The sequence below is a fragment of the Artemia sp. Qi Xiang Cuo genome, chromosome 10 (genome assembly GCF_049724085.1).
Source record: "Artemia sp. Qi Xiang Cuo chromosome 10, ASM4972408v1, whole genome shotgun sequence".
Classification (NCBI taxonomy): Eukaryota; Metazoa; Arthropoda; class Branchiopoda; order Anostraca; family Artemiidae; genus Artemia; species Artemia sp. Qi Xiang Cuo.
Genome location: NC_142803.1, coordinates 20,165,359 through 20,189,975, shown reverse-complemented (window position 1 = coordinate 20,189,975; position 24,617 = coordinate 20,165,359). Strand labels below are relative to the sequence as shown.

The window sequence follows — 24,617 nt, the reverse complement described above, 5'->3', positions numbered from 1 at the left end:
CCTCTGATCGGAAAAAGTTCCCACTCTGAAGTTCAGCTATTTTTTCCCCCGCGCAAAAACGCAAAACGGCGCGATAATCGCGTCGAAAATGTGGTTCTGTCCTCAGTCAGAGTTACCGTATTTTTCTGCACATGTCTGCCAAATTTCATGCCTTTACCGTAAAATGCACAAACCTGACGCTTATGTACCTAACTATCATGTTTTACTCCTGAAAACAATATTCGTTGTCTTTGCAACATGATCTGTCAGGTTTTTATTTGAAATTATGTTTACATGGTGATTATCTATTAATTACGAATCAGAATATAGAACTTCTGATTTGATTAACTTAATTCAAAGAGAAAAGAGAGTGAAAATAGACCAATTGCATTGAAATAAAATAAATTATAGGAAAAATTCAAGTTTGGGGAGCCAGTGAGCCCTAAGTCCCTTCACACACACACACACACCACACGCTTGCTCCTACTCCCCAGTCCATCTTCAAGTAGTATAAATATGGACGTGTCGAAGTCATGATATTGCTCTCCAGCTTTTCACCTGTCATCTTTACTTCACTCTTTGGTTTCTTGATTCCTACAGTCACAGTTTCAATTTTTTTTTTTTTTTTTTTTTTTTTTTTTTTTTTTTTTTTTTTTTTTTTGAACTGGCTTTTTCACATACTGAGCTCAAAAGTGTTGCATTTAAATATTTATGTAACAGATGGGTTTGTCTTTTTTATTTCATTTTGCCATTTTGTTGCCTTTGGTTGTAAAACCACATACAGGTGTCTCAAAGTTAATTCGATTTTATCCAGGAAAACTTAATAGCAGTTATCTAAAACTTAATGATGTTGATGTATGTTTCTCTTCTTTTGTTCGTTTTTTCAGCATATGGTATGTTCGATCTTTCAAAATAAAAGAAAAATGATAAAAGTTTCAAACAATTAGGCTTGGAAGTAATTCAGCTGATATTTTTCTTCAATCGGGAATATCGAAAAGAATAAGATTTTGCACTTTTGAAGATGCAACTAATCTATGGGAAAAAAGTAGCAAGCATAGATTTAACCAGGGAGAATGCATGCAAAATGTTTTGATTTTGGAAAACCGTTTTGTACATAGAATTTGATCGTTTCGTGTTTTTTTTTAGGAAACTATTAAAAGTCGTAAATAACCAGGAAGTGCTAGGTCATATTTTCCTTCAACATCTGCAAATTTGTCGTACATATTATCTAACATTGGCGTAGCCGAAGGGGGAATAATACTTTTTATGGGAGTCAGGCACGATTAAAGGTGAAAACTGTAAAAATTGGGAGATCTCAGCGGGAATGGGCCTAAATACCCCCTCCCCTGCATGCGTTTTTTCATACCCCCTGCATGCGTTCATCATATCAGCGTGTCGTGCCTAAGACATAACGTATAGTATTTAACACTGACTTAATACTTGGCTTAATTTAAAAATAATCGCAAACAGATGAAAAATTGTACAAGTCTTGAGATTTTGGAGAGAATATACCTAAATGACCTTGTTGTAGCAGAGTAGATTGATGGTCTGCTTGCCAATAACGAGCACCAGGGTTCGATCCCCGCTGCAGCAAGGTTGGGCGACAAGCTTGCTACGTGTCCCTGTTGAAAACGAGCCAGCAACTGAAACGTTGATTCAAAACCCTATGCGCCAGCAATGGTTCAGTGGGATCTTTATCCTTTCTTTTTGCATGCTTAAATATCCCCACCCCACCTACATGTACACACTTCTGGGAAAGTGATTGATGTTTCCAAACTTTTTTCTTGAAATAACTTAGGAAATAAAAATAACACCTTTGGTTCTTTGTATACTAGCCGAATTTGGAGAGGTACATTTGATTCATAAATATTAGAAGAACACAATTCTTTTTTAGAAGAAAAAGGATTGTATTAAAAGAAATAAATACATTAACAGCAAACCCTAAGGATAATGATTGCGATACAAACTCTAATCGAACACTACAAAGCATAATTTTACTTTAAATTGTGCTTTGTTTAAGTCAAGTTTATTGTAATTAATTTTTAATTTTATATATGGTATTTAAATAGTATTTTTTTCAAAATTTACTTTAATTATGCCATACAGTAAACTGAAGGCAAATTACTCAGTTACATCCTGTAAATCTTCGCAGATTGTTCCTTCAAACCTGGAAACAAGAAACTAATCCCTGCCCCCTGTATAGTTAAGAAGTTTTTAAGTATACTCTCTTACCTTAGACATGACAGGATAGTTATGTAAACGAACAATGCTTCATCCTGTGATTAGTTTCATTACCCATACTGCCGTATCTTACTACATATAATTGGTAAGTTTCCGTTACACCCAACCAATCGCTAATCTGGAAACAATCACGTGATGCTATCAGATTACAAAGAGAGTATATGTTGCTTTATGCCTGAAGACTACAGGCAGGCAAGTATATCTCATTATTAAGGGTGAATGCAGCCAGGGGGTCTTGATTAGACCCGGGCGCCACGCCGGCGGATCAACCGAACACCGCTGACAAAAGGCCCTGTCAACCGCCGCCGAAGTGTCGAAACGCCGCCGGCATAGGCGGCGGCATTCGGTGGACTTTAAATTAATTTTGCGGCAATTCTTTATTGCATCAACCGCAAAGTCGGAGCTTTTCCTTCTCGTGTGGTTTAGTATTTCGATTTTCCTGATTAGAAATCAAGCAGGGCTTGCACTATCCCCGAATTCTTGGGTATTTCCCCAAAAATCTATGCGTCACCCCGAAAAAAAATTTGGTTCCCCGAATACCCAAAAATCACGCAATCACGGTGCCACCCCTAGCGATTTATCACCAGTTACTTTCCCTGCCAAATATTACTTTGCATACCATAATTCATCACTACTCTCTTGTTCATTAATTTTCGTCTCTTTTTTTACTTTGCATAAGAACCTGACAGATGCAATATGAAATTGCAAATATTGCAATATACACAGTTCTTCATATGTTGCCAAAAAAAAGTATCGTCTTTATGAAATGAGTTTAAATCATTTCGAATGCAGTTTCCCAATCGCTATTTCTTACATCATTTGTAGTCAAGAATTTTATTTTCATTTTGAATAGAATTATAGAACGCATTCACTACTGTACAGCTTCAGCCTTCAGTTGGATTTTGAAATTGACAACCGACAGATTGTTTCTACAGCTGAATTGTAAGTTAGCAGAATTTTTTTTCCTATTGCTTTTTTCAGATAAGATTTTCTTAATTTTTAATACTCAACTGGTTAACGCCTTATAGAAAGTAAAATATTATTTCTGAAACATTTTATCCCCCCCCCCCCCCCAGAAAAACCTTCTATTGAGACAAAATTTAGCTATAGACTAAGCTATGTACAAGGTTGGGAAATTAAAGATTGAAACGGAATTCACCCCAAAAATATCATTCATAAATAAATTGTAAGTTATTGCCTATAGGGAGGGGGTAGAGGGCTATCATTTTTAAGTGATAATGCCTCATTTATTTTAATTGAAAGCAGGGATGCCAAAAAGATAATTATTTTTTTTTCATTTAAAGTGGAGACGGATGAAAAGAATGTGAAGTTCCGTGGGAAATCATTGAAATATTTTGATAGACCCAGGGCCCCCCATTAGGACTTGTTCGTTGTCTTGGGTAAACAAATAAACTTTCAAATGGGGATAAATCAATTTATTTAGACAGTGAAAAAAAAACAGGTACAAAAGTCCAGATATTTCGGTCACATATACAGCGACCGTCTTCAGTAGAAATATTATATAGTATTTCTACTGAAGACGGTCGCTGTATATGTGACCGATATATCTGGACTTTTGTACCTGTTTTTTCACTAGATTATTTCTACTGAAGACTGTCGCTGTATATGTGACCGAAATATCTGGACTTTTGTACCTGTTTTTTCACTTGTCTAAATAAATGGATTTATCTACATTGGAAAGTTTATTTGTTCGTCTTAGAACGGCAGTGTGGTCTAAGAAAACAACACCTAATTTAAAGGTGTTATGTCGAAAATTTGTCTTGGCTGTTCTGTGATTTCTCATAGGCTACTGGCCTTATTTGGCTTTTGTGTGTGCTCCCTTTTAATTAGATTCTTTGGATCTTATTGAATGCCACGGCGAATCTATGACTCAGTTTTCCAATAATTTGAGGTATATATGAATAATTTCAACATTTTTTTGTTGTCTTTGTACCCCTTTACTCATACCCTCAATTTTTTTTTTTCAAGGAACACTAAGCTGTTTAACGTTATTTTGCGTGTTTGTTTGAACCATATGTTGTAATTTTGTTTGAACCAATGTTGTAAATTATTTTTCTAATGTAAAGCTGAGACAGTATCCTATCAAGGTGGTATCCAGAGGGGGGGGGGGGTTAGTGACCTATCATATTTAAATGATAATACCTCGTTTTTTTGTTTTTTTTTAAAGCAGGGATGCCAATAAATTAATTATTTTTTTTTATTTAAAGCAGAGACGGTATCCTATCAAGATGGTATCCAGAGGGGTGAGGGGGGCTCAGGGAGCTAGTATATTTAAGTGATAGTACCTTGATTTTTTTTATTGAAAGCAGGGACGCCAAAAAGTTGAAAATTTGACAAAAATTAACAAGATTTTCGTGATTTATACTTGATACAGCACTTGTATAGTTTTATGGTCCAAATGGAAAGGGACATATGCGTCCAACCCGTTTTTTTCTTATTGATGAAACAGGTTTACTTTGAAAAAATTCATTCATAAGTACCAGGCAGATTCACAATAAAACGAATTGGTGTGACGAAAGCCATATCGACATCCCCACCTAACGTTGCGCTCGAGTGACAATGGCGCCCTTGGTCCAGTGCCCAAGTTACATTAAAAGGCCAGGTCATAATAAAAACTTTCAATTTGGGATGTTCAAGGAGGAGTCTTATGACCTCAGGGTACTAGATGTTGCAACGTTCTTACGTATCTACAGGAGTTTAAAAAATTCGATCACCCCACAAATGATTACCAAAAATATGCACAAATATAACAAATGTACCATTTGGAATATTATAACAATTTTTAAAAGCTTTGAAGAAAAGCAAAAAAGGCTAAATACTCCTAACTACGCTTGAAAGCTATTTTAAAAAGAAATTCTTTGGAGATTTCCATGGATATGACTATAGCAGAAGCTTTGAGCCTGGGTGGAGGTCAAAGAGAAGTCTTTGAGTATTTTGAACACAGGTGACTTATTCCTGCGACTTTCTTCAATTTGGTAATTTTTGTGAGCATTTGGAAATCAAAGCCTAATCTTAGTAACTGATACACACTCTCCAAACATTTTGCTTGGATTAAAAACGACGAATTAGGAAGAAAATCCCAACATCTTTCTGGACCTACTTCAGTCCACTTATTATTTAATTTAATTACATTTAAAACGGATGAGCTTTTCATTTTTTACCTAAGAAAATAGCTGGCACTTCATTTTTCTTCATAACAAATAAACCATTAAGTGTTTTTGTTTCATTGTAATTGAAGTGTTTTCATGTGAAGTGTTCATCATGTATTCTTCAATTTGATGAATTGACTCCTTTTAGATACACTTTATAATTTGACTTATATTAGGTATTTATGAGTTTATAATTTGGAATGAATCCCCCAAAAGAAAAAATGAATAATATACAAAAGAGCAGCCAAAAGCAATATAAAAGCAGCAGTTCAGCCTTAGCCTACATGACATATATTCTATAAAGAAGCCAAAAAAAAACTTTAAAATGTCTTTTTTTAAACTATTATTAAAAACCAGTTTTTAATACAAGAAAGGCTTTTTAGGAATCCAAAAGAGCAAAAAAAAACAATCAATATCAAAGTCTGTCCATTTCAACTGTTTTAAAGGTGACAAAACCGATTTAGGCTAAGGGCATTATGAAAAAATTAAGCTTCTAAGTTCAAAATTACATTAAAAGTTTTTACCCAGATAACTGACGAATTTTGTGATAAGGTATTTGAAGTTTTGTATGCAGTAATGCTCTATGAAAAAAAACTACTAATTTTTATAATTATTTATGTGAAGAATGCACAGCTAATAGATACTTCAACTACTCGTATTATGCAAGGGTTCTGAAACGCCACAGCCATTTCGTTTCTACCAGATTTTTTTACTTCTCTTGATGAGTAACGAAGAAGACCAGTTTCCAGCCAGCGACTTGTGAATTTTTAAACTCATGAATAGGCTCAAATCTGTTGTAAATTTAAGCTGTGATTTGAGAAAGACTGATAAAAACATCAATGTTTGCAGTCAACATTGATTGCTCCGGTGGCGCGCCACTGACATCTTACCGGCGTCACGCTGCCGACATCTTACCGACGGCGCGGTGGCGGCGTGGTGTTTTGGCCCCGCCGTCACCGGTCTTCCCTCATCGGCGTGGTGCCGGGGTCTAGTCTTAATAAAAGATGACGAATTTTATCAGTAGATTGGTAAAAATAACCTGTTTTGTCTCACGGTTGGGGGATGGAGGTGAAACTCTTGCGGAAATTTTTTTTTGGAGTCTGGGGTAAAGAACTTTAGAGAAACAATTTTTTTTCAGTCTTCATAAAAGGGTTTACACAATGTATGTTTTTTAGCTTCAAACAAAGGACGTGTCAGTATAGGCCCATTTACAATGATATTTTACTAATACCGAGATGTAGCTAGCAATAATTTGAGCCAATCAGAATTTGTCAGCGAATTTCCTGATCGGCTAAAAAAAATTAGGAAAAACTCTGATTCGCTCAAATTAGCACTAGCTAGATATCGGTATCAGTAAAACCTTATTACGACAGTTTATGAATGTTTATTTGAATTATTTATGAACGTTTTCACTTTTATAACTATAAGAAATCAAAAATTAATTAGGATTTTAAGGAATAAGATCAGCATATGTATATTAAACTGACAATGTATATTCATTTGAATTTTTTTCAGTTAAATAAAAAATTATATTCTGGCTTTTAGAAAGCATAGGGGGTTTTGAACCCTATTCATATTAATTTCTGCTCGTTTTGAGTTTGAATCTGTTATTTATTTTAATTTCTGTTTGTTTTGGGTTTGATTTATTTATTGATCCTGATTTGTGGAAGTTATATGCTTGGTAGATTATTTGATTCTATTTTTGTTCATTTTTGGTTTAATGGAGCTTTTTTTTTAAAAATTTATTTTGTGGAATTTTTTTTAATTAATTTCTGTTTGTTTTATATTGACATAGTCTTTTTCAGGGAAAAATAAATATTGGTTTGAATCTTTCTGGTTTTCCTTTAAGAATTTATAGTTTTGCCTGCTGTTTATATGCTGGAGAAACTTTTTCAGCCATTTTTAACAACATGAACTCTTTTGAAAATCATGACACAAATAATAGGGTTTAATTTAGTCATATAAATCCTCTAGTTGACCTGATAAATAAAAGTTAATACCATTCCCAAAACGTATATCTATGCTCTTTTACAGCCTGGAAACGATTACATTCTTTTGATTTAGTAAAATTTTAAGAGCAGCAGTAGTAAAAGAAGTATCACCAAAAATTTGAAATTAATACCCCCAGTCGTTCTTGGTACATTGCGGAGATGTCTTATTGAATGTGTTTTGATTTCGTTTTAAAGCAACATTTTGTTTTTAAGCATAATGGGCAAATAATATAACTGTGCTGCTGAACAAAAGCGCTGTCTTAGAATTTTGATCGGAAGTGTTTGGAAAATTATGAGCTGAAGAGGAGGGCTAATTGCCCTCCAGTCACTTTTGACTCTTAAAGAGGGAACTAGTACTTTTAATATCCGATCAAATTAGCTCCTCTAAAGTCTCAACGATATTACTAGCTATGATAGAGCATCGCTACCTATGTCCTTATATGCCCTAAAGTTCTTATATGCCCTTTTAATAACTGCATGCATATAGGTCTTTCGTTTAATTGAAACTCCTCCAAAAATGTTCCCTACAAGTTTAAACATAATGCCATTAGTGTCGTTAGTTACAGTAACCGTAGAAGCAGCATTAAATGAATACGCACAGTGTCTTCTGGCTAGCTCAAAATCCACAACCTATGAAGGTATGAAGGAGAGTATTTCTGTTGTACTGATGACAGCCTGCCATACGTATGCAGGTTGTCAACAGGGCATATCAGCAATATCATAGGAACAGTTTCGTGTGTGAAATTAAAACTTGCAATGATTGTTGTGGGGGATGTTGAACTAACCGAAAGACAATATTTGCATCATAATACTAATGTTTCTACTCCTACAACTACTGCTACTTTTAACTGTACTCCTGCTGCTACTACTATATTTACTGGTGCCACTGCTACAACCAATAAACCTAAGGGTATTAAGGTGAAAATTTTGGGCAATACTGTAACTATATTGAAATAAATTGAAGCACACTATGCCCATATAGGTTGTCAAGAGGACGTATCAGCAATGGTTCAGGACCGGTTGATGGTATTAAGTTAAAATTTTCATCGTGTGTTGAAGGGGATATTTAAAAAAAAGGTACTATACGCATACTGCTACCAATGCTACTACTACTACTACAACTATTGTTACGCATAATTACTGAACCGTTCAACAATGTTGAAAAAATTGATGTCTCAAAACTTTGTTTGGATATTTTTTATGGGAAATGATGGGTGTGGAGGGGACCACCCATTCCATAAAACCTACCATACCCCCAGTGCATAACTTAAAACCCTTGCCCCAGGGCTCTGGGGGTTGCGCCAACCCTGGAAGCATTGTTATATGTTCTTTGGACTATTTTAAACAAAATTGCCGTCACACAATTTCAATCAGATGCATTTCGTGAAAAGAGGGTAGTTGGGTGGGGGTGCTGCTTGATCTCCATCACTAAGGACTCTTAAAAGGGAACTAGAACTTCCAATTTTAACCAAATGAGCCACCTCTAAAGCTTATACAACCATCCCTTTCATAAAAACCTTAAATACCCCAGGGGCATGACTGACAACCCTCGGCCTCAGTCTCTGGTGGTTTGTATCAACATCGAAAGCCTTGTTATATGATATTTGGACTATTTTGAATAAAAAGACTGTCTAAAAATATCTATTGGATACATCTCGGGAAAAAAAGACGTGTTTGTATGTGTGTGTGGGGGGGGGGGTGGTAGCTGTGCTTTGATCACTTTGGCTCTTAAAACGGGCACTAGAACTTATGATTACCAATTAATTGAGTCCCCTCAAAAGAATATATGACCACCCTTTTTATAAGAACCTTATATGCCACGATTACAGTCCTATCCCCAGGGCGCTGGAGGGGGGGGGGTTGTCAACCCTATATACATTATTATATGTTCTTTGAACTATTTTGAAAAAAAAATCGCTATCTCATAATGTCGATCAGATGTGTTTGGTGAAAGGAGCGGTTGTAGGAGATGGGAAGGGGGGGGGGCTAAATGCTGTCCATAGCTTTTGACGCTTAAAAAGGAACTAGAAATTTCAATTTTCAACCAAATGAGCCTCTTCTAAAGTTAAACAATCATCCCTTCCATAAAAACCTTAAATACCCCCTGGGCATAACTTACAACCCTTGCCTCTAATCTCCGGGGTTCGTATCAACCTCAAAATCCTTGTTTTATGATACTTAAACTATTTTGAATAGAATGGCTATCTCAAAATTTCTATTAGATGCATTTTAAGATAATACGACGTGTGTGTGTGGGTGAGGGGGGAATAGCTGCCCCCCCCCCAATTTGTTATCCTCAAAGACCTAATTTCCAGACCTTCAAAATACGTTGAACAAAATAGCTATGTCAAAATTTTGATTGGAATTGTTTGAGGATAATGGGTGGGGGTGGGTTATTTGCCATCTGTTCACTTTCCACTAATAAAAAAGGCTCTAGCCCTCTCAATTTCCAATCGAATGAGCACTTTTTGAAACTTTTACGACAAAACTTTCTATAAAAACCTTATATAACGCAAGGGCATAACATACTACCCTTTTCCTGAGGGCTATGGGGGTAGTTGTCCTCCTCAAAGACAATATTTCCAGACCTTTCAACTACGTTGAACAAAATGGTCATATCAAAATGTTGATCAAAATTGTTTGGGGAAATGATGGGCTTGGTGGGGGGGGGAGGGGTCTGATTATCCCTGCGATTATTTTTTACTTTTAAATGGGACAATAGCCCTCTCAATTTCCAATCGAATGAGCCTTTTTTGAAGTTTTTACGACAACACTTTCTATAAAAACGATATATGCCCCCAAGGCATAATTTACAACATTAGCCCTGGGGGCTTTGGGGGGGGAGGGTGCTATCATACTCAAAGACATAATATCTGGACCCTTATACTACGTTCAACAAAATGGCTATATCAAAATATTGATCGGAAGTGTTTGGGGACATAAATGTTTGGGAAGGGGGCACCCTCCAATCACTTTTGACTACTAATAAGGGCACTATCCCTCTCAATTCCCAATTAAATGAGCCATTTTTGAAGTTTCTATGACAACTCTTTCAATAAAACTTTACGTGCCCCCATGGCATAGCTTACAACCTTTGTCCTGGGGGCTGTGGGGGGGGGGGAGGGGGTATGTCATCCTCAGACATATTTTCCAGACCCTTCAACTACATTGAACAAAATAGCTATGTCAAAGTTTTGATTGGATGTGTTTGGGGAAATAGTGGGCGCGAAAGGGGGGTTAGGTTGCCCTCCAATTACTTTCGACTATTAAAAAGGGCGCTAGCTCTTTCAGTTTCCAATCGAATTAGCCTTTTATGAAGTTTCTACGACAATGCTTTCTACAAAAATCTCATATGCCCCCAGGGCAAGTGTCAACTGTTTTTTTTTATATATTTTGTTAGATCGTTTTTAATTAAATTTGTGTATAGAGCATTTAATGAGTGTTTCCCCAAATCCCTATTTAAGGATATATTGTTATTTATTTTATGTCTAATTTCGATTGCTTCTCGAAAAACCTGTTTTATGCCCAAGTCATTGCTAATAAGGGCTGATTCTTCAAAAAGTATAAAATTCATAAAAAAGAACAATAAGGAATTCTTTTCGCAAGACAGTGGAATTTTATATTTTTTGTCGTTGATGTTTTCTCAAAAAGCTCCTTTGGTTTTCTTTATTCTAGTAAATTATGCACAATGATTTTATTGTTATTTTTGAAACAGATCATTTAATTGATGAATTACTACCCCCGCCTTCTTCCCTACATACCCCACCTTCAGTGAAAAATTTCAGTCGGTTGAAAGTATTTTCATTTGATTCTGGGATTTATTTAGCGTTCTCTATCTTCATCATTTGTGTATAATCTATATTTTAATAGAATCAAAATGAAACTTTTTAGTCATCATAATGGTTAAAACGAAGAAAAAAGAAGTTTATTGGCCTATTTTTTGTGTTAAAATGTGTTCTTTAATGCTATTGGTTAATTTCTGTGACGTCATTCATCACATTTTTCTTAGCACTAAGAAGTATATGGAATGGCTGAAAAAGTACACCAAGCTTTCGCTCGATGATCTATATTCGATGTGATTAAGAGGGTTGTGGCGTTAGACGCAACCTAGCAAAGAACGAACTCTAGCTAGTAGTAGCCGAAAATTTAAAAGCATATTTTGAAAAAAGACTTTCAAATGAGAAAGAATCACCATTCGAAGATGATTCAGGAGTGGTAACTGTTATTTCGGCTAATCTCATTGGTAAAAGTTTATTCCAAGAACAGATTTACGGGAATTTCGAAAAACAGCCTAAAACCAATCGAAAATGATAATCCGTCGGATCGAAATTAAAACCACACTATAGAAATCAGTACAGCGGAAAAACCAAAAATCCTCCTTCATGAGCAGCAAACTAAATAACTTTTTCGAATGGGAAGCATTTGTAAGGTTGCCCCTACTAACAGGGCTAATAAATTTGGTAGTGTGATACAAACTGAGGCGTTAGGTAAGAAATCGGTACTCAGAATTCAGTGACAACTGATTTTATTTACAAAAGAAGATAAAAAGAAAAATATTCTAATTCTGTTTATGTTGCATACTTCCCAACCTCTTCTAGGTCTAAGGTCTAATGATCTACTGGTTCAATCCACCAATGTTGACCGAAAAGAAAAGATTAAGTTAATCATAGGCTAATGATTGTTTCTACTTAAAAAGGTTACACTTTAACAGCTAGTCAAGGCTTGAGTTCTGGGTTATTAAAATCCTTTAGTTCAAGCTATTTTTGAGCTAAGCTAAGAATAACCGTACTTGCTTTTAATTCAAATTTCATTAACCCAAACCAAGAGATTCTCTTATTATTTCTTGAAAAGGGTTGTGTATTCCTTTGACCTTTATTAAGCTTTAACTTTAGCAGGGAAACTTAATTGAAAATATCTGGACATAAAGGTTTAGAAATTCTTAAGCTGATAATATTAGGCTATTCCCTTTTTCCCTAACCTACCTGTTTAAACATTAAGGTCACCTTTGTATAAACATGCAGTACGGGATTAATGAAAAGAAAGATTGATTAAAAAGGGAACGGTGTTCCTCTTCGTATAAACGTCTGAAGATTGCACAAAGGGGGGGGGGGTTAATGTTATTGTCCGATAATTCCAATTTTCGAATATAAGGTCTTTATAAAATCAAGCTAAGCCTTAAGGTATTCTAGGCTGAAAAAGGGGAAGCAAAAATGGCTTTCCTAGCTTTCTCTTCTTGGTTAAGGTTTCCTTCCCCCTTTAAATCCTCAGTTATTCAAAGCTTAAATTGCTGTTTTTTCCAAATGGCTCAAGCCTTGTCTAGGTGGAAATACATTAATTTCTCTTATATACGTATTAAAGTTATTTCCGAGTGACAAAAAGCTTTAGAGGGTTTCTTCTTATTTTAACCTTTATCTTCAAACTTTTATCCCCAAGGAGAATTCAGACAGACAGTGGTAGCTTATCGTAATTACAAAGTAAAACACTTACTCTTTTTTCGATCCAAAAAAGGACTACCGTGTTTCCGAGGCAAAACTACCCCGATTTGTCTCTCATCCGTAAGTTATACTCTTTTTGCTACTTGATCCGTTTAGCGACCTTCCCTCCCTCCTGGCCAATCAACCACTTTTTGTTAAAAGTAGTTTCTTTTCCTGTCTTTCAAGGCCTTGCAAAACTGGTCTAAATTAGGTCTTAACATATCACGGGTTCAAATTTCGTTTGATTCTTGGACAAAGAGTGTCACTAAAAGATTTATGACTATTTACGCAAAGAGAAGTTATTTTCAAATTCAAGCTAATTTGAAATTGTCACTATATTTCTTATCTATTAACGGAAAGGGAATTCCAAGCTTGAATAAAATTGAGTTACGAAATTTACACAAATTAAGGCCTCCTTACACATTGATAAAGTTATAAAGATTTTTTTTCTTTTCTTTTTTTTCATTGCCGCTAGTGGAGCACTGAGAAATCATAGAGAGATGTTTAAGGGCTCATTTGGAAGTTACATTTTGCATCTTCGTGTTATTTGAAACAGTGGTGGATCCAGGGGGGTGAGGGGGCGACCCCCCCCCCCCTAACGTAGTCTAAAGTTGTGTAATTTAGTTAATTACCTCAAGTTTGCGTTAATTAAACTTGCTCCTAACGTAAGTTTATCGGATCAACCTATTTTGCCCCCCCCCCTTAAACAAATCCTAGATCCGCCCCTGATTTGATTTGAATATTCATATCTTGTACATGAGTCTTTATATACAAGATATATATGAAGTATTAAAATCAAGTATTTTGCGCCACTTCGGCACTTTTTGGGGGCGGTTGCGCATTAAAATTTTCAAATCGGCTCATTTTTTTTGGGGGGGGGAAATCATTTTTTCGGCTCATTTTCACTAGGAAAATGGAGCTTTCGGTGCATTTTCACTTTTATGGCGGCGCAACTTTAAACCAGACATCTGGTAGCACAAGTCAGTTCTTGCGCTGCATACGGCTTGACAGTTTCAAATTTAAGGATCTTCTTACGTTTTGAGTCACCAGAAAAGGCTTGTAATTCATTTCATTGGAAATCTCCCGCTAGAACATTCAAGTATAAAGCAGCTGGAAAAAAGCATAGCAGGCAATTTTTACTTATAGTATTGAGTTTATATTAAAATTGCCAGGAAAAAAAGAATATGCTAAATTTGTCCAAAGTGGAAATTGTACCTAATATCGATTTAGCTTTTCTCTACATACGAGTGCTTAAAAAATTGGTATGAGTCTACTAGTTCCATTTTCCATAAGGAATCACTATACAACTCAGGAAACTACTTTAGAAAAAAAAAGAATCTAAAATACTTACTTATATCATTCCTAAGTGAACCACTAAACTTCCCCCCCCCCCTAATGGAAAAACATATAGCCTAAATTATATATGCTCATTGAATTTTCAATAGCATGATTTTTTCTTCTTGCCACAGCTTTACGGTTTGCCGTAAATTGCAAGGGCATACAAAGAGTCAAGCTATATGAAATCTGCATAAAAATCCGACTCTTTTTATGTATATATTGGTATCAAAATTCCATTTTTTAGAGTTTCAGTTACTATTGAGCCAGGTCGCTCTTTACTTACAGTTCGTTGCCACGAACTGTTTGTAAAGTCAAGCTATTACAGATTTCATGAGTTTATATAGTTTGGGCTTTATAGTTCTCCATTAGGGGAGTGGGGGTAATGTTAAATGCTCCACATTTAGGAATAACATAATAAAGAATTTTAGAATGCTTAAAGTAGTTTCCAAAATTTCATAGTGTTTCTTTGTGCAGTGTGGAACCACTAAACTGATACCATAAAACTGCGCACAACCCTATTTTGGCCAGTCACTTATTGTTAGCGATTTCAGTGCAGCAATAGTGACTTAGTGATTGCTGTGAAGGCGGTTACTTATTTGAGTAAAAACGTGGTGGAGCATTATCATTACAATACAGCTGAGGGGCATCAAAAGGTTGTATATCCATACTTTACCATTGTCCTACAGAAAAATATGCAATATTCTTTAGCTTTAACTTTGTGTTTTGTAATTTTTCGGTATGTAGCTGAGTTTTGGGTATTCTTTTTCCACTGCTGGAAACCCTGGTCACTAATCGTGTTCTTTTGTTTTCAGGTGAGGAGTCACCGAAAAAAGAGGATCTAAACAACTCAATCAATATAAATGACATCAAAGATCTTAAATTAGTTAAGGGTAGACATGAAGGTTTGTATTATTTTATTTTTTGAATATTGCCCTGTTATTAAAAGCAGCCTTACTTTTTCTTAAAATTTCTAGCTTTGGCAAAATTTCTTACAACTCACAAAAACATAAAACTGTATGAGTTTTCAAAGAAATTTGAGCTTTCTTTCGTATTTTAAGCTTCAACATGATTTCTAGTAAGAGCTGGTGGAGAATTATCAAGAAGTCTTTCATATTGTCTCAGGCAACTTCAATTCCTTCCCTAAAAGGGAACGAGAAGCCTGTCGTGCGAAATCCACAGGCAAAGACATAAGCTCTTGCTAAGGCGTTCGTCGAATTCTTGAACCTTGCCAACAAGGGTAAAGAAGTTCCCGAATTCCCTGATTGAACCGATACTGTCCTTGATCATGTGACCTATAGCGCTCCTAAAGTACTTTGCATTCTGTAGCGTATTATACGTTACCAAATTCATGGGTCCTGACACCATACCTGATTTTGTCTTGAAGTCCTGCAGTGCCAAATTTGCTGGACCTTTTTCATTGCTTTTCAGGTGGTGTTTTTGCTCTGAAAACTTTCCTTACACATGAAAATTCGTCCAAGTCATTTCTATACCTAAACCAGATGTTAATCCAATGATTCTTGGCTCGTAACCAATTACGCTCTTCACCTGCATTGCGAAAGTTTACGAAAGCGTTTCAAACCACACATAGACTTTAACAGTGCCTGGAGTCAAGTGACTTTTTAGGCGATCCCCAAAAAGTCACATATATATATATGTATATATATATATGTATATATATATATATATATATATATATATATATATATATATATATATATATATATATATATATATATATATATACATATATATATATATATATATATATATATACATATATATATATATATATATATATATATATATATATATATATATATATATATATATATATATATATATATATCGCTCGAGAAGTTCAACGCTTGACTACCTAGTAATCCTGCACCAGGAGTAGATAGGACAAAAGATACAACTTCAGGCCATTGTCATTCAACATCGCTAAAGCTTCCAATAGAGTTTGGCATCGTGCCCTAATTAAGAAAGTCTACGCGAATATTGTCTACGGAGGTCTGTTAAAAACGATGGAGAGCTTTCTTTCTGATCAATCACTGCGGGTTGTTTTTGACGGGCTCCCTTTCCACGAATATCCAATAAAGGTAGACTTATCTAGGGAATTGGGACCTACCCATTTTCTCATACATATAAATGATATGGGGTAGGAGACTGCAATCCTTCTTCATCACTTGTCCGACGGCACCACGGCGTACATAGCCGTCCCAAAACACGAAGACCCAAATCTACCCCCTTACCAGTAGAGATGGATCTTTTGAAAACTAAAAACAGTTTGATGCATGGATGGTCAAGTTCAACGCATCGAAACCAACGGAGCTACTAATCTCCCGATCGAAAATACCACGCATACACCTCAGCTTCATCTTCACAAATGCAGCTATAAAGAGAGTTGATGGGCTTCGGGTCCAAGGAATTCACTTCTCTACAAATCTGTTTTGGAAAACCCTCCTCAATCAGGCAAAAACCTCGTGCGCAAGAACGCCGGGAATCCCTCAACGCTGCAAAAACCTTCTACCGCGCAGCTCAATCATTCCACTTTAGTAGTCTGGCATCAGACCCATCGCTGAATATGGATCTCCGCTGTATGATGGTGCTGCAAAAATGTGATCGGCACCACTTCAAAAGATTCAGAATAGGGCTAACAGGTCATGTTTCACTTGCTACCCATGACTCTCTCCATTTTTGTAGTCAAAGGTTTCATGTAGCATCGACGGCTGTTCTCTACAAGTAAATAAATTCATCTGTTTGTATAGATCTTTCTCGTGTTGTGCCCCCCATTGTCCAACCGCTGAGACAGACACGAAGACACACAGCTCGGTCTAGTTATCTTAAGGCTGACGCGTCTTGAACAGAGTACTTGATGAACAGCTTCGTTGACGCTGCTCTTCGATTTGTAACGATCTTCCTGGTGACGTCCTAAAAGTTCTAAACGATCCTAAAACGATCCTTCCCCAAAATTTTCTCTGTTCACTCCTTCAAGAGCATATTAAACAGTCAATGAAAACCTTATGATGGAACGGGGTAAATGACTAGCGACAAAATTGTAAAAATGAATTCTTAATAGTACGAGAAGCCGCGAATTTGGGAACAAAAAAAAGTATATCTTTACGTTTAATTTATGCATTTAAAGGAACTGAAACTAAATCAGGACGGGAAAAGTTCAATATCTCATCTAGTTTTTCAATAGCCTTGTAATATTTGAACGCTTTTTTCCCAGAATTTGAATATTCAGGCAAATGAAAACGATCAGGCCACGGCCAGGCACATCCCCAGGAAAAGTTGCCTCTGGGGTATCTCTCCCCAAAGAGAATCGGATGTTATTTCCATAATGTTCATACAATGTGCCGTTTTGGCTGTTTTAAGCATATCTTAAGATATGAAGATTGATTTTCTTCTTAGGAAATCTACAGCATACATAAGTACTTCCATTAGAGAATTTTTTTAATTAATAAAAACTTTGTTTCTCTTCTTCAGCTTTAACTGGATATCTCTTTCTTTACTGAGTTAATATTTATTACGACTAGCGGGTACCACTCATCTGAACCCGACTTAATTACTAATTTTAGATCAGCTGAAAGCAGATGGGGTTCTAAGAAAAAGGCAAATATTTAAAAAAGACTGAAGCTACAAGAAACAATATCTATAACGTTACAATATCCTAAGCTAAATATCTTTCTTAACAAATTTTAAGAAAAAGAGGAGGAATAAAAGGAGGAGAAGAGGAATAAAATGAAGACTTTTTCCTTCTCATTTCAACCTTTGCCGCTAAGCTTTTATTTTTCCTTTAATAGTCCTATTAAGGGCCCAGCCAATATTAAGGGCCCAGCCTAAGCTAAATATCTTTCTTAACAAATTTTAAGAAAAAGAGGAGGAATAAAAGGAGGAGAAGAGGAATAAAATGAAGATTTTTTCCTTCTCATTTCAACCTTTGCCGCTAAGCTTTTATTTTTCCTTTAATAGTCCTATTAAGGGCCCAGCCAATATTAAGGGCCCAGCCTAAGCTAAATATCTTTCTTAACAAATTTTAAGAAAAAGAGGAGGAATAAAAGGAGGAGAAGAGGAATAAAATGAAGATTTTTTCCTTCTCATTTCAACCTTTGCCGCTAAGCTTAACAAGGAAAAAATCTTCTTAACAAATTTTAAGAAAAAGAGGAGGAATAAAAGGAGGAGAAGAGGAATAAAATGAAGATTTTTTCCTTCTCATTTCAACCTTTGCCGCTAAGCTTTTATTTTTCCTTTAATAGTCCTATTAAGGGCCCAGCCAATATTAAGGGCCCAGCCTAAGCTAAATATCTTTCTTAACAAATTTTAAGAAAAAGAGGAGGAATAAAAGGAGGAGAAGAGGAATAAAATGAAGATTTTTTCCTTCTCATTTCAACCTTTGCCGCTAAGCTTTTATTTTTCCTTTAATAGTCCTATTAAGGGCCCAGCCAATATTAAGGGCCCAGCCTAAGCTAAATATCTTTCTTAACAAATTTTAAGAAAAAGAGGAGGAATAAAAGGAGGAGAAGAGGAATAAAATGAAGATTTTTTCCTTCTCATTTCAACCTTTGCCGCTAAGCTTAACAAGGAAAAAATCTTCTTAACAAATTTTAAGAAAAAGAGGAGGAATAAAAGGAGGAGAAAAGGAATAAAATGAAGATTTTTTCCTTCTCATTTCAACCTTTGCCGCTAAGCTCAACAAGGAAAAAATCTTCTTAACAAATTTTAAGAAAAAGAGGAGGAATAAAAGGAGGAGAAGAGGAATAAAATGAAGACTTTTTCCTTCTCATTTCAACCTTTGCCGCTAAGCTTTTATTTTTCCTTTAATAGTCCTATTAAGGGCCCAGCCAATATTAAGGGCCCAGCCTAAGCTAAATATCTTTCTTAACAAATTTTAAGAAAAAGAGGAGGAATAAAAAGGAGGAGAAGAGGAATAAAATGAAGATTTTTTCCTTCTCATTTCAACCTTTGCCGCTAAGCTTAACAAGGAAAAAATCTTCTTAACAAATTTTAAGAAAAAGAGGAGGAATAAAAGGAGGAGAAGAGGAATAAAATGAAGATTTTTTCCTTCTCATTTCAACCTTTGCCGCTAAGCTTAACAAGGAAAAAATCTTCTTAACAAATTTTAAGAAAAAGAGGAGGAATAAAAGGAGGAGAAGAGGAATAAAATGAAGATTTTTTCCTTCTCATTTCAACCTTTGCCGCTAAGCTTAACAAGGAAAAAATCTTCTTAACAAATTTTAAGAAAAAGAGGAGGAATAAAAGGAGGAGAAGAGGAATAAAATGAAGATTTTTTCCTTCTCATTTCAACCTTTGCCGCTAAGCTTAACAAGGAAAAAATCTTCTTAACAAATTTTAAGAAAAAGAGGAGGAATAAAAGGAGGAGAAGAGGAATAAAATGAAGACTTTAAAACGCTGTTGGTGACAAAAAGCACGCCTAATTCAGTTTGCAGCAATAGTGAGTTCGAAGAATAAACTCACTAATCATGAGTTCTAATGGTTACTATGTCCCAATGTCTCTGCTTAAAGTGGACATCTTTTTCTTTACTGTGTTAATCTTTCCTATCGCTAGCTTGTATCACTCATCTGAACCCGACTTAATCATTAATTTTTAGGTCAGCCAAAACTGGATGGGCTACTAAGAAGTAGGAATATATACAGAAAAGACTACAACCACAAGAAGCAATATCTGAAACCACAGTATTCACCGGAGAGCTATGGGAAAGTAGTAACGCCTGAGAAGTATGAACATGGGCAAAAGGAATATGGATATGAAAACAAGTATGGCAATGAGCAAAAGAGGCAGAGAGAAGAGGATTCTATCAATAATGTCAACATCAATTTGAACATTCGTAGGTTATTTTTCCGCTATTTCTAATTCATATTGGCTGGGCCCTTAATAGGACTATTAAAGGAAAAATAAAAGCTTAGCGGCAAAGGTTGAAATGAGAAGGAAAAAATCTTAAGATCGCTAATAAAAATTAAACGGAAAAGGAACAAATAGGGATAAATATAAAGGAAATATCTAAACATTTTTAAAACTTCCCCAATTGACAGGGAAAGCAATCAAGTATACCTGATCATGCCCGGAATTTTTTTGCAAGGAACGTGTTCTGATTTTGGATGGCCAACCTGTCATCGACTGGCCGGCTACCAGTTAAGTTGAGCAAATATAATGTCTATTTACAGGCCATGTCAAGAATAATATTGAGGGCCAATTTTAATATCAATGCCAAGAAAACGCATTTGAGTTTCAAACTGTTTGAAAGCTAGGAGAACAAAGGTGAAACCTTTGTTTGGAGTGAACAAAGGTGAAACCACGAAGAGGGCGTAATCCTGATAGTATTGAAAGGCTAAATCCTTAATTTCACTTTGAAAACATTTTCAATTATAAAAATAGAGAGGTTTCTGATATAGCAAATTACCTGATTTCTTTGGCTTTTTTCTAGCAGCCTTAAGGTATATGTTCCTTCTGAAACAAGTGTTTTTCAAAAATCCTGCACTTCTAACTTGGACAAAAAAGGACAAGTACTTATCATTACTTATATCATTAGAATCTTTGATTCGAATTATTAGAATAACTAAAATAAACTTATTAGAATTTTAGACTTTTAGTAAACTTTATTTTATTTAATTTATAATTTTTTATTTTATTTGTTTTATATTATTTAATTATTATTTTATTCATTTTATTTATATACTTTATTCTATTAAACTTTATTTTATTAAATTATATTAAACTTTATTAGAATTATAAGAATAAACTTTATCATTATAATTATTATCATTATCATTATACTTATCATTAGAGTACTTACATCATTAGAATCATTAGTCTCTGATCTATCCATTCACAGAGTCAGAGTTATGATACTACTTGAACTTTTTCTTGGGAAGGTTCAAAGCTTTCTTAAAAAATAGGGAGATTGTCCTTTTCCAACAATTTTTTTTACTAATTTTCCAGGTTTTTTCAATCTAAAAAACCATGCAATACCGGTAAAATTTTTGAACTCAAAAGAGCAAGCTTTATTTTTGGAACAATGATTTATTGACTTAGCCTATTCATGATTGTCATGCATGCGTGTTCGTTTCGTTCAGTTCTATTCTCTATTCTTTTTTCCAGGGCTGATCCTATTGAACTAGCAGTCACAGCATAATGGGAGATATTTAGCTTTTATTTAAAAACTTCATTTTGTGGAAATTCTGTTTATAAATACGACCTTTAAACTAAAAGGACTGCAATGTCAAAACTAAAAAAATATAACACAGTAGATCAGGAATATAAACTCTTTCGCTTTTCTTAGCCCAGGGTCAAAATATTTAATAGCTAAAAAAGAAGTAAATGATTCCTGGCAACACTGGCAATGCTTGACAAAATGAGAAAAATTACGTAGAAGAAGAAACGCCTCTGCTCGTCCGTCTTCATTGCACAAAAGTAACAAAGAGTAGATAATATAGAATAAAAGTCGTAAGGACGAAATAGAAACAAAAAACTCAAAAACAAAATACTAAATCAAAATAGTCCCTCTCCAAGGAAAAGCAAGAGGGCTCTACAAGTAACGGTAAGAGGGCTACCCTCTCACCGTTGCTTCGAGAGGATGCTACTTTAATGCACTGAGACGGTCAAGTGAAGGTTTCAGCCAAAATAGTTGCATAATTATGCTTTTTTTCTTTGCTGGAAACATACTCGTTTTTTCTTCATCACAATTTTTCTGAAAAATAAGATACATACATATTTTTCAGAATTTTTCTGAAATTTTTCAGAAAAATCAACAATTTTTCTGAAAAATAAGATACATACATATTTTTCTGAAATTTTTCTGAAAAATCAACAATTTTTCTGAAAAATAAGATACATACATATTTTGCTGAATTTTTCTGAAATTTTTCAGAAAAATCAACAATTTTTCTGAAAAATAAGATACATACATATTTTTCTGAATTTTTCTGAAATTTTTCAGACAAATTTTTCTTTTTTTCAATTTTTCTGAAAAATAAGATACATACATAAGCACCGCAAGAAAGAAAAATATTTCTTGCACACTTATGTTCAACGGGAATGGCAAGGTTCAATTCCCGCTTTATCTGCTATTTTTTGCATATCATTGGAAAGTTAATACAATACAATATAAAGATAAACTCTTGCAAATTACAAGAAGCTCCATCAAGGTAGAAGCATGAGTTTCTACCTCTATTTTAGAAGAGGAAAAAAATTTTCCTTTGAAGAAATTTTCCTTTGAAATTTTCCTTAGAAGAGGAAAAAATTTTAGAAGAGGAAAAAAAATTTAGAAGAGGTAAAAAAATTCCAAAAAAATTTGAAGTAAATAAAAAGTATGAATCATGGTTTAAAATTAGTCACACCATGTTTTAAGTTTTTATGTAAAGCTGCTCCTAACCGTAATTTATTTTAATTCATTTTTTAAAGATTTGTAAATTATTTTTTTTTCAAAACATAGCTCATTAATTAATTGTTAACTACCGTAGTGCGATTTATCTTATGTTTCTTCTCAATATTCATGTAGTGCTATTATATGGTTAACTGTAGACACCACAAGAATAGATAGGCTACTGAGGAAGTTTAAAAATTACGATTATAGTTTGGAATTAAACTTTCCATTTATAAAATTTATTTTCATTTTCTATTTTGGGAAAAATGTAGCCAAGGACTTGAACGGCTTAAAAAATATTCACACCAAAAATTACATGTAAAACGATTTGTAAAGTGGAAACGAACAAAAAAATGTATATAATTATCCCAAACTATGTAAAATACAAATAGAACTAAACGCACTGCAGCAGCGATTTGCATGAGGCCAACACAGCCACGCGCGCTTTTATTCCATACCAATCTTTTCAAAGCCTCTCTCTCTACACCCTCCCGGGAAGCTCCCATTTCCTTTAAATCTTTCCTTACGACCTCCTACCACCCTATTCGGGGATGACCTGCTTTTCGTTTGGCGAAGATAATTTCTTAAACCACATTGGCCTGACATCACATAAATAAATAAAATCGAGAAAAAATGGGTTTTTTATAGGCCAAATGAAAATACTGAAAAAACAAAGCAAATATTTTGAGAAGACAAACGCCTCCCTTCTTCAGCGCGAAACGAAATAACGTATACAAGGAAAGTGCCAAAGAAAAAAACAACAAAAAAACAAACGTGGAAAGTCAATGTGAAAAGAAACAAAAAACCAAAGAAAAAAAAACTTAAAAGATGAATAAAATTCAATAAAAGCCAAAAATTAAAAGAATTAAAACCAAATACCTAACAACCATAAAAGCGAGTTATTCGCCAATATCCGCGATTTACACAAACTCCAAAAAAAATATGAACTGCCATCGACGGATACTAGCGAAGAACTGACAAAGAAAAGGAAACAATTCATTCACTAAAAAAAACAAAAAAAAACGAACCAGCAATTAAATAAGTTGGAGAACTATGTCATTTGATTTCGGATTTTAATTATTGCATTTCTTGCAGACACCCTTTGAGACCTAAGGGGTTGTTCACGTCTTTGATTATATGAATGGGAAAGTGGTTCAAGGTTTATTTCAGGGATTAGTAAAGTATCGGCTTCTCTTTTGCGAAAACCGAAATATGACTCGTTTATTCTTAAATCAACGGAATCTCTGTTTAAAGCTAGACCTAAATGTTGGTATTTATAAATTTCAACAGCTTCTCTGTAGTGCTGGACAATACCTTTGCCATGCGAAATAAGGCTAGCTTGAAGAGAGGCGTTTGTCCTCTCGAAATATTCGCTTTTTTTTTCAGTATTTTCATTTGGCCTATAAAAACCCCATTTTTGCTCGTTTTTCTTTCTTTATGTTTTCGTTTGGCCCTGTAGAATTGGCTAATAAGGATTATATATAGTAATTTGTCATCCTTTTTCCGCAGAACACGTCCTAGCTATCTGAACCTTTCTCTCATTATAGCTCTAGTATATGAGATTGAGTTAGTGGTATGATTTATGTTCATTTCCCTTAGCCAAGGTGCAGTGTAGTCTTAATTTAGTTGAAAAAAAGTTTAAAACGACAAGAAGATCTGTCTTCAAACTAGGAGTAAAATATTTGAAGCAACAGCAACGACAGTGGTTAAGCATGATTCTGAAACGTGGTCATACGCGTATGACCACGTGTTCAGAATTTTGAAGAAGATGGGCTAGATCTCTCCCAGAGAAAATGTTTAAAGTGTGGTTGTAGATACGCGTATGACTCTCCGCATTTCAAATAATAAGCTGTCCAACAAATGTGTGGTTCGATCGCACTTTCTTGGGCTATAATGAGAGATAGTTTGATATGATTATGCCGTGTTTTACAAAAGAAGGATGTTAGATTGCCAAATATCACGCTTAGTTCCATTGCAACTGAAACACCATGTAACTGAACCCTAGGTAACTGAACCATTGTAACCGAACAATTGTGAAAC

General features: G+C 34.8%; 1 protein-coding gene across 3 annotated transcripts in view; it reads left to right on the top strand.

The window, feature by feature from the left end:
* The first annotated feature begins 762 nt into the window (after positions 1-762).
* Positions 763-24,617, top strand: part of LOC148947560 (uncharacterized) — a 35,063-nt gene continuing 11,208 nt past the window's right edge. For 2 of the 3 annotated variants that reach the window (XM_089095306.1, XM_089095305.1), the window contains exons 1-3: positions 763-872; positions 15,006-15,095; positions 19,806-20,042. In XM_089095306.1, coding sequence (XP_088951432.1) covers positions 824-872; positions 15,006-15,095; positions 19,806-20,042 — 376 coding nt within the window. In that variant the 5' untranslated portion in view covers positions 763-823. The remainder of the gene's footprint in view (positions 873-15,005; positions 15,096-19,805; positions 20,043-24,617) is intronic. The other variant, XM_089095304.1, reaches the window with a different exon arrangement.